Below are 10988 nucleotides of genomic sequence, written 5' to 3' on the forward strand. Positions count from 1 at the left end.
GCACGGCTGGGCGGGGCGGACCGCGCTTCCTCTGAGGCGGCGGCTGAGACGCCGCGGCTGGGCCCAAGATGGACCTTCCGAAGCTGCTCGCCGCCCCGACCGCGCGCGGAGCCCAACATGGCGGCGGCGGCCCCGGCCGACTCCGTCGAGGCCCGGGGCCACCGCCTAGCCCGGGCCCCGCGCGCCGCCGCCTGTTACTGCTGCGGGGCCCCGAAGATGGCGGGCCGGGGCCGCTGCGCGGGGAGGCCCGGGCGGCGTCGGCGGCCCCGGGGTCGAGCCCCCCGCCCCCCGAAGACGGTGGCGACTCTTTCGTGGTGCTGCTGGAAGTGGCGCGCGGCGCCGCGGCCGAGGTCCCCGGGCGGCGGGAGGTCGGGCCCGGCGCTGGCGCGAGCCCAGTCCCTTGCCCCCAGCAGGGCCCCAGCGGCGCAGCCGCCGCCCCCGGGTCCGGCGCGGCCCTGGCGGGCACCGTCACCATCAACAGCCAGGACCTGCTGGTGCGCTTCGATCACGGCGTCTTCACGCTGGCCGCCGCGCCGCCGCAGCCCGGCCAGCCTCCCCGGGGCCCGCCCGCGCCGCCGGGCGAGGAGGCCGCGAGCCCGGCCGGGGGCCGCCGCGGTCCCCAGGGCCCCGGCTCTGGTGCCCCGGGCTACCGCTGTCCCGAGCCGCAGTGCGCGCTCTCCTTCGCCAAGAAGCACCAGCTCAAGGTGCACCTGCTGACGCACGGTAGCAGCCAGGGCCGGCGGCCCTTCAAGTGCCCCCTGGACGGCTGCGGCTGGGCCTTCACTACCTCCTACAAGCTCAAGCGGCACCTGCAGTCGCACGACAAGCTGCGGCCCTTCGGCTGCCCGGTGGGCGGCTGCGGGAAGAAGTTTACCACCGTGTACAACCTCAAGGCGCACATGAAGGGCCACGAGCAGGAGAACTTGTTCAAGTGCGAGGTGTGCTCCGAACGCTTTCCCACGCACGCCAAACTCAGCTCCCACCAGCGCACCCACTTCGAGCCCGAGCGGCCCTACAAGTGTGACTTTCCCGGTAACCGCGCACCACGGGCCTGCGGGCGGGCTTCGGGGGGCTCCCGGGGCCCCAGGTCCAAATTCAGTCGCCCAGAGTGGGTGCGGCGTCGCCCTGCCTTCGGCTGCTCAGTTGAGCAGGATTTAAATTCCGTGGGCCAAGAGTGAGGGGCGGGAACGGAGCACTCTGGTGTTTGTGTTCCAGTTCTTTTCAGGTGATTTCGATTTGACACTTCAACCCTGCATTGCTGTGGGGATTTCGACAAAGGTAGCACTAAGAATTACAGCCTTCCTTTCCCGCGGTGGAGGCAACAGGTCCCTCTTAGAGGTGCTTCAGGTTAATGAAGTGATAAAGCATCTTCCTAGAGAATTGATTTATGAGTCAGGTGTCTGTTTTCTTAGGTCTCTCATCAGTTAGACATTTAATTATCAGATATTTAGGTGGCACAGATGAATCTGGCCAGATGCAACACCCTAAGGCCCTGAGGGGATAGTCACAGGTGTGTGGTGCATTGCAGTTTTCTGGCCTTTTATGCTTTTATTTTCTTTGGACTTCACAGTTTTGGGAAGTTCTAAAAATTATCATTTTACAGATGAAGAGTCTGAGGCCCAGTAATGTGGGTAAAATCCAGTGAAGGGTCCTTTCCCCTCTGTCCTTGCCTGCAGTAGGAGGGAATGCAGGTTCCAAAACAGTGAACTCTGCCAGGAGAGGCAGATTTAGGTGCCTGGGGAGGCACAGGAGGAAGATTCCTGCCTGGGAAGGAGTTGGCTTTCTTGAGCTGGGGTGGAAGGCAGTGTTGGTGGGTGACACAGCAAAGCCAAGGAAGGGAATGCGGGCTGTGGTGGTGGTGTGAGGTGGGGAGTGAAGTTGGAAGGGTGTGGGAGGGTCCAGTAGAGGGCGAGGGACCTTCCGTGTCCTCTTCATTAAAACAGAACCTCAACTGTGTGCCTAGCATGTGCCCTGCGTGTGTATTGATGCATCATATATGTGCAGTGCTCTCATAGTGATGTGTTTGCTAGAAAATACACTTAAATATAGTAGGGATTTTGAAAGGGTGAAATGAAAAATATATTAATAGGTTCTAATATTTTTTTTCCCACATGCTTGTGAACGGTCTTGTGCATCCCTCTTTGTGGAGAATATAGATTTAAACCACTGTTTCAGAACGTTTCTCAGTTGTACTCTATGAATCTGGCTTATAGACTGCTCCCTAGTAAAATGCACAAAGAGCATCATTCCAACTATAGTACTAGGAAGATCAGGGAGTTTTGGGTTGGATGATCAGTAGTGTTCAGGATGGGTGGGTTCAGGAGAGGGACCAGTGAAGAAGCCCCATTAAATGTTCTAGACCTGAGTTTGCTGAGGCAGTGGGAATGGTGAGGGGGTTCCACGTAGGCAAGATTGCAGAGGCAGGATCAAAAGGCTTGACTGTTGATTGCAGGGAGGGTGGTTCTTGCTAAGGCAGAGCGATTTACCTGTTGGAGTGTGTGAATACACCAAAGCCCAAAATAGGGAATGAGGGGGTGGGAAGGGAGGGCAGTTTTATGCCAAAGAGGAGGAAGAGGATGATTTTCGGGCATTTAGGAAGAGGAGCATTTCCCAGTTGAGTGTTGCAAGGGTAAGTAGGGTTCTTGGGGCTAGTGCTTTGATGTGCAGTGTGTATCTGCCGGGTGGTGTATAGGCACGATGGTAGCATGTTACAGACTCTGGGAAGAGCTGCCACAAAGATACCTGGTCAGCATCTTGCAACCTGGTATTTTCTACTCTAAGCACTGAATCTTTTTGTTAAAGGAGACCTATTGATGTGGAAAGTCTGGGGATTGCTGAGGTAGGCTCTTTTCTGGTGGCTCAACTGGGGTTGAAGATGGGAGTGAAGGAAAAGGCCATGTGAATGAAGACGACCCTGGTAGCCTCCTTTCACAGCAGGGAACCCTGGTGAAATAAGCAAAAGGAAAAGGAGAAGCGAGGTGACAGCGGGGGCTGCTGCCTTTTGCAGAGGATGTCAGGGAGGACATTTGTAATTTTGGAGAACACAGTATCACGTGGAGGGGCAAAGTCTCGGATAGAACAGTGGTTTATGGCCCTTCCAAGTTCAGCCCTCCCAGACAGAATCCTTGTTCCTTAGTATCTAATATCTTGTTGGATTTTCGTTGGTCTCGCACAGACAGCATTGACATTTGAGTTCACAAAATGTAAGAAAGATCTGTGCTGTGGAAACGGAGAGCACATGGCTGTGATTGGAGGACTTTCCCTTGAACATTCTCTTCCTATCTAAGTCGTATCACAGCAGGTGACCTGCGTGTGCTTATTGGCTGCCCTTAGCCACTATTACAATAATGGTTGTAAAGGTGGTTGTAACTTTCTGGAGGTGCTTCTGACTCATTTTCTTTCTTGTTTGCTTCAGTGTGAATAGTGTCCTGGAGGGGTGACTAGTTTAGCTATGTTATGTGATTTTTGTCACACCAGTGAGCAGGGTTTGTGTTTTCTTTGTTCAGGCTGCGAGAAGACATTCATCACAGTGAGTGCTCTGTTTTCCCATAACCGAGCTCACTTCAGGGAACAAGAACTCTTTTCTTGCTCCTTTCCTGGGTGTAGCAAACAATATGACAAAGCCTGTCGCCTGAAAATTCACCTGAGAAGTCATACAGGTAATGAGCTAGAGAATAGAGCATTTGCACCTAAGATTTGTCTTTGTGGTAGTTTGCATTTATGATTATGTGGCGTAATTTTTTTCTTTTTCTAAGGTGAAAGACCTTTTATTTGTGACTCTGACAGTTGTGGCTGGACCTTCACCAGCATGTCTAAACTCCTACGACACAAAAGGTAATCTTTACATTTTGGTTGAATTAGCCGTATAGGAAATGAATGAGTTGTTTGTCAGTAGCAGAAGCCTATGGATTAAATACCTGTTGATTTTTTTAAGTTATAAGAAAGGGAGCCCATTATAGATAGTTTGGAAAGTTCAGAAAGCTGTAAAAAGAAAACCACTCAGAATCTGATCACCTAATGTCAGTTTTTCTAGGTATACTTGTTTTTAAATGTAATTTGCATATTTCATATACAGTTCAATATTTAAAAAAAGTTAACATTGTGGAAGAAGCTTTCATGATGTCATTAGAAAATTTCCATGCTGATAACGATGTCCTTGGAGGGCTTTGCTTGTGTGCAGGTGATGTTCAGCACTTTACATATGTGTCTCCTTTAACCTTCACAATGACTCTGCCTTTGATGTTCTTACTTTTCCTGGTTTGCATTGGGACACAGAAGGGTTGGGTGGTTTGTCCATGCTTGCACAGCTGGGGATTTGAGGGGTTTTAAGTATAACAGTGGTACTTAGGAAAGAACTGTGTTTATGCAGGGACTTGAGTGGGTCCTTTTAGCATTGCAGTTGATTTTCTGTGCATGTTTCTCTTTGCCCTCTGCAGCTTGGAAACCTTGTTTGTTACCAGAATTTCTAAACATTGAAAGTAGCTTCATCAATACGTTTGGGACCCAGCTGTGTGTTCCTAGATTGAAGCAGCACTAATTGATGTGTCTGAGTCTCAAGTCAGCCTTGTCATTAAAGTAGAATTTCTAATTACAGGGTTAGCTAAATTGCAAACCTGTCCACATGGGTTAGAGAGAATTAAGATTTTCTGAAATGTACTGATCATTTTCTTTAAATGCTAAGAGTTTGTAATTTGCAGAATTTTAAACAAAGAATCACCTCCGAGGTCTGGTATCTCTGGGTTGTGTGAATAATCACTGTTCCCTGTTTTTCTCTTCTGGCAGGAAACATGATGACGACCGGAGGTTTACCTGCCCTGTTGAAGGCTGTGGGAAGTCATTCACGAGAGCAGAGCACCTGAAAGGCCATAGCATCACCCACCTGGGCACAAAGCCATTCGAGTGTCCCGTGGAAGGTAGATTTTAATATATTACTTTGAGCTGTAAACTAGCATGTGTCCATGTTGTTGTAAGTTTAAGTTGTTTAAAGGTAAGTTTTATTTGCTTCAAGACAAGGTGAGTGTAAGTTGCAGCATTAGATTTAATTGGCCGGTTTTAGTTAATTGTTTTATCTTGGGAGCAGTGTATTGAAAAGAACAGACTTTAGGATCAGACCTGGTTTGACTCTTGGCTCTGAAGTGCACTCGCCAGATTTGTGGCTCTAGTTACTACCTGTTTAATGTGGTGGTTGTGAGGAGTAGGTGAAATAAGCTGTGAAAAATGCCTGTTTTGGCATCTGGCACCTATCATGGATTCAGTAAATGGTAGTTGTGCATGCTGTGATTGGACAGCAGTTAGGTTAGGCTAGCTTTTTAAAAAGGGCATTCAGATGTTTTTTCTCTACATAGCGAAGGCATGATTCATGGGCAGAAGTGTGCTCCGTGGCTCGTGTGTGCTGGCCTACTGTAAGTGCTGCAGGTGTGTGGGAGGGCAGAGCAGGTCAGTGTGTGCTTGTGAGTCTCATTCCTGGCTCCCCCCTCCCTCAGGTGATGATCTCAGGCCACCTACTCTGGGCCTCAGTTTCCTTATCTGGAAAAGGGATAATAAAGACCAATTTGAAGCCAAGACCGGTTCCTAGAATGTCATGAAGATAATACAGATGGTTTAACCAAGACACAGTTCCTCCTGTCATCAGAGCTCCAGTTGGGGCACACCAGGTAGACCAGTACCTGTAGGGTGCTGTGGGGACACACAGGTCACCCAGACTGCTCCTAGAGCATGGGGGCGTGGGAGTGGTCTCCCAGCTGGCTGAAGAAGGAGGCAGAGCTATCCAGGGGTAGAGGAGGCCGGCGAGGCCAGTGTAGGGGCATCTCCCAGAATGGTGAGAGCAGCAGGCTGGGTGCTCAGGGCAGGGGAGTGATGGGACCATGATTGAGTTTTTAGGCTCAGTCTGGTTTCCTGGGGAGATGATTGGCACCTGCACTGGGGCTTGGCAGTGGGAAGGGAGAGAGGGCACAGATGAGAGAGATAGGAGTTAGACAGTGCACCAGCAGTGCTTGGTGATGGATTTGGGAGTAGGGGTTTTGGGTGAAGCAGTAGTTGGATCCAGCATCTCACTTGAGGTAGGCACACAGGGCTGGTGGTTGGAGGAAGAGAATGTGCTGCATTTTAGGTGCCCATAGGCTTTCCAAGTTCAGATGCTCAGGAGGCAGGGATGTACTGCTTGCTGGGGTTGGTGAGGAGGTGGGCTGGCAGGCAGCACATGGTGATGATCTAAGCCATGGAGGTGGATGCAGCGCTCAAGGATTGGTGTACGCTGAAGAGGGGCGGAGGAGTGTGGTGATTGAAGGCCTGAGGCTTCCTGGACCCCAATCCAAAGCCTGCCGCTTAAGTCGCTCTGTAGCCTCTGACAAGTGGCTCAAGCACTCTCTGCCTCTTTTCCCCATCTTTGAAGTGGTCGTAACACAGGGTTGTTTTGAAAGGGCCCTATTATGGCAGTAGCCATTGTTACCATTGCTATTAAACCAGAAAGGCCTAGGACAGAAACCCTGGGGACCGCCACAAACTCAGGTGGAAAAGTAGAAGGGGTGCCCTGGCAGGGGCCTAAGAAGGAATGGGAAGAGTGTAGCCTTGGTAGCACTGAAGCCAAGAGAGGAGGATGTCTGGGAAAGGAGAGGGTCCGTCCTGAGTGCTGAGGAGCGGCAGTTTGGTGAGGACCATGGGCTCCTCCAGCAGGGTCAGTGAGGTCTTGCAGGGTGAGGGTCAAGGTTCGGTGGAGTAGCTCAGGCAGAGCCCTGCTCTAGTGCCTTGAGTGGTGGGGTAGGGTAAGGCAGGAGGTGGCTTGTGAGGGAGGGAAAGAGGAAGGGGGTGGTAGCTGGCTACAGAGGAGGGGTGGTTTCTGCCTTGCAGTAACTGGAAGCTTGAGAACTTTGAGCATGTCGAGCTGGTAGAGGCAGGTGCAGATGGGGTGACCAGTGGTGCTTGGTTGAAGAGCGCGCTTCTCCAGCGAGTGGAGGTGAGGGCAGGAGCCTCGGGAGAGGATCCTAGGACCCTTTTTTGGGTCGGCTGAGAGTTGATGATTCTTTTTTTTTTTTTAATGAGAGTTGATAATTCTTGAATATGGGTGACTAGACCATTTTTTCTGCTTTTGTAATGTTTGAAATGTTTCATAATAAAAAGTTAAAAACAACAAAAAAATCAAAGAATCGTCACCACCCATCTTTTCATAGTAATTGGAGGAGACAGGGAGGGTAGGGCCACACAGCGGTGAGTGTGTATGGGGGAGGGCAGGGTGGTCGAGTGAGGACTGCGCGCGTGCGCGCGCGCGTGTGTGTATGTGTGTGTGTGTATGGTGGTGGCCGCAGCGGCGTCACCTCTCATATGCCGTGGCAGTGTTTACAGAGTCAAGGCATACAGAGTAGAGGTTGGAAGATGTGTGTGGTCCTCCTGTAAGTGGTAGATGGGAGTTGAGGAGATTCCCATGGTGTTTGTCATTGATGGGCTGCTTCTGCCCCTCCTCTGGGTGGGGGTAACTTGGTATAAATGTGGGGTGCTAGTATTAATAGTTTTGATTTGTTAAGAATGGATACAGATCTCGGTGTAGATACTGTTGCAGTTAGGAAAAGACAGCCATTAACACACGTGGAAAAATGGTCACATTGCTGGCCATCAAAGGATGTACAAATGAAAATGAAGAATATTTTGTTCTCTGTCGAGTTAGCAAGTATTTTTTAAAATGGAAATCACTGCTGACGAGTGTGGCAGACATCCCTGTTGTGGTTGACCCCTGTCCTCGGCAAAGCAGTTAAGTCTGTGTGGAGGAGTCCCATCTGGAAAGGGGGCCGAGGGACATGGCAGGTACAGAGTACCCCTGGGCACCATGTGGAGCAAAGCACACATTGCAGACAGTGCACCTGGGGGTGAGCCTGGAGGCGTCTGTTCTCGTGTGTTTTCCAAATGTTCTCTCATGAGCCTGACCTGGAAACAAGCTGGAAGCTTTGTTTGAAAATGAAATAAGTTCAAAACTCCTCTGAGGCAGCCAAAACCCTTAGTCATCTGGCCATATTCTGTCTTCATAGCCTCTTTTCCTAAAATAGGCCTCCCCCCAGGCCCTAGACTCCAGCAGCTCCACCTCGCCATCCCAAGAAGCTGCCACAAGTGCCGTGATGCTCGCTCCACTTCAGTGGGCACTGTGCGAGCACTCTGTAGGTTGGAATAGTTTACGTGTAGTCTTCATAACCCCTGTGAGACGGGTGTCATTCCCACTTTACAGAAAAGGAAAAGGAGACCCAGAAAGAATAAATAAGGCACATGGCCAGTAGGGTCTGAGCTAGAGTTGGGCTCCAGAGTCCAAGCTCTGCCCACCCTGCTTCGTGGCCTCCATGCCTTGGATGGCAGTGCCTCGGCCTGCACACCCTCCTGCTCTGCTCTGTGGCCCCTACCATTTGTCAAGACCCAGTCAGCTCAAATGCTACCCACCTCTTGAAATCTTTTTTCTCTCCTCTCAAGAGGTACACTGTTTCTTCTGCTTCTAGAACACTCCATGGCACTAGCACTGGTTTTATTTTGCCCTTTGTTAGGACAGCTGATTGTTTACACATCCCTACCAAGTCACAAGCTTGTAGCTGCCTAGAACCGTGCTTCCCCTCTGTGTGTCCCTGTGGTGCAGAGTTTCAGCAGTGGGAGGTTAGGCCAAGAGGAAGGTGGTGGTATTTTTTAATTTGTCTTGTTTTCCCACCTGACACATACGTGCAGGTCTGTGATCTTACTGACTCTGGCTAAGCCGTTGAGTTGTCAGCAAGGCAGTGCCACCTCCAGGCTTCACTTGTGCTCTTGATTTAGGGTCATTTGCTTGGTTCTTTTGGGCCTCAGTTTCTCAGTAGTAAAATGAGAGGAATTGGTTTTGGTGATCTGTTGAGAGAAGTTCCAACTCTAAATGTCATAGGGTTCCAGTTTTTATAGTAGTAGCTAAGTACAGATAATTGGTACAAATTTTTAGCAATTGAACTTTTAAGGGGCTGTTTAACACTGAATTTGACTTAGTTTTCCCAGCAACCCTGTGTAGTGGGTGAAGAAACAGGCCCAGAGTTAACTTGTCAAGGTTATGTGTCTTCTATACAACTGATGGGGAACTTGCTGTGTCCTTTTAAATGCAGTTTGCTTTCAAATTTATTTCCTTGTGTCAGGGAGGAAGAATTTTTTTCTGCCCTTCAAGGTTGTTCTAGCTGGACTAAATTAAATTGACATGAGACAGATTAAGAGAAAATAAAATTTAATTTCATATGTATGGAAAAGCCACACAGACATGAGATTCCAGAGACAGGTAAAATGAAGTATATATGTCATCCTGAGCTAAAGAGAAGGGTGGGTAGGGACCTGGGACTTTCAGAGGGAAGGAAAGCATTTCATAGGAAAATGAAAACAAGTAAATGTTTGGTGAACAAGTGTTTGCTGGCCCACAGAAACAATGGGACACAGAGCAGACTTTGATCAAACAGGCCTTGCTAGGTCCTCCCTGTCCCCCATACCTAGTTTGTATCATAATGTAGTTATCTGTGGTGGTAGCTTTTTTCCTGGAGCATGTCCTCCATCTAAATTCTTTTAGACAGTAGGCAGAGGGATGTCAAAGTTTATTCCCGAGTCTTTTGGGCCTTGATTGTTTCCAGCTGGCATAATCTGCCTGCCAGAAAGGCCTGGCTTGGGGGCAGCCTGCCTTGGCCCCTACATTTGTGATGCTGCCCTAAGGCGTATTGTATCTGTCCCTGGCCAGTGGCCGGAGCATGGGCATGCATTGTCTTATGATTCCAATGGGAGGAAATGTCAGCACTGGGTTCTTGGGAATCCTCAGGTTTACCACTCATCGGTCTTTTTGTTCCAGGGTGCTGTGCCAGGTTCTCTGCCCGTAGCAGCCTCTACATTCACTCCAAGAAACACCTGCAGGACGTGGGTGCTCCGAAAAGCCGTTGCCCGGTGTCCAGCTGTAACAGACTCTTCACCTCCAAGCACAGCATGAAGGCGCATGTGGTCCGACAGCATAGCCGGCGCCCAGGTCTGCTCGGTTTACTTCTCTCTTAGGACACTGCAAAGATGTGTACGCTTGACATGTGTCAGAGAAGCCGGAGCATGTCCTTCCTTCCTCTGCCCTCTTCAGAAGTTGTCTGGTTATAGGTTAAATTAATTGAGCACAGTGAAGTCTTACTGGCCCATGGACCATGGCTGCCAAGCCTAGTGGCATCTTTTGGACTCTTCTGCCACTTGCCTCTGACCCTTAATTCCTCCCTTGTCTCTGAAGTGCTTCCCTTGAGGAGCATTCAGTTATTTGTTTGTTTACTTATTTATTTTTAGTGTTTTACTTGGCTTTTCCTAGCATATGTCTCCCAAGTCTGTCTCCCTCTATGACCTTTGTCCTGAATTCTGAGCCTGCCCCTCCCTTGTTTCTGTCTTCACTCCTCTCTCTGTCCGGTTGTGCAGAGCAGTGTTTCACCTTGTGAGCGGGGGCGGGGCTTGAGGGCCTGGGTAGGGGAAGGGGGTGAGGGAACCACAGCCGTAGTCTGGAGCGGGGATTCTGGGCACGTGAAGGCCTGGTCATCTGGCTGCATGGTGGCAAGGGACTGACGGTCTGCCTCTTGAGACTGCACGCACAGCCCTATGGGTAGACTGTTGAGGGGTCTGGGTGGCTCTGTGGTGCCTCTGCCTTGGAGCTCGCACCACCCTGCTGTCTGGGGTGCCGTGGGGTTGCTCCTGGCCGGGGAAGTCCTCGCTAGCCTTACGGTCACTTGAGCATGCTGCCTCCCTGCCACCTGGGTGATAGGCAGCACCAGCCCTGGGGGCACAGCTACTTCCCGGCGGGGGGTTCCAGGCGACGCACAGGTCCTCAAGCTTCGGTTTCCTCAACTTTTTTTTTTTTTTTTTTTAATTTGAGAGAGAGAATGAGAGAGAACGCATGAGAGGGGGGAGGGTCAGAGGGAGAAGCAGACTCCCCGCCGAGCAGGGAGCCCGATGTGGGACTTGATCCCGGGACTCCAGGATCATGACCTGAGCCAAAGGCAGTC

At 50.6% G+C, this 10988-nt stretch overlaps 1 protein-coding gene across 5 annotated transcripts in view; it reads left to right on the forward strand.

The window, feature by feature from the left end:
* Positions 1-21: 21 nt before the first annotated feature.
* The window catches only part of ZXDC (ZXD family zinc finger C), a 39748-nt gene continuing 28781 nt past the window's right edge, over positions 22-10988 (forward strand). For 4 of the 5 annotated variants that reach the window (XR_014146111.1, XM_081823160.1, XM_081823171.1 and 1 more), the window contains exons 1-5: positions 22-1032; positions 3507-3659; positions 3756-3834; positions 4783-4913; positions 9815-9985. Coding sequence is in view for 4 of the 5 variants with exons in the window: in XM_081823160.1 (XP_081679286.1) it covers positions 69-1032; positions 3507-3659; positions 3756-3834; positions 4783-4913; positions 9815-9985 (1498 nt within the window). In the remaining variant the exon portion in view is untranslated. The remainder of the gene's footprint in view (positions 1033-3506; positions 3660-3755; positions 3835-4782; positions 4914-9814; positions 9986-10988) is intronic. The other variant, XM_081823174.1, reaches the window with a different exon arrangement.

Source organism: Leptonychotes weddellii, chromosome 1 (genome assembly GCF_054177405.1).
Source record: "Leptonychotes weddellii isolate Sample4059 chromosome 1, ASM5417740v2, whole genome shotgun sequence".
Lineage (NCBI taxonomy): Eukaryota > Metazoa > Chordata > Mammalia > Carnivora > Phocidae > Leptonychotes > Leptonychotes weddellii.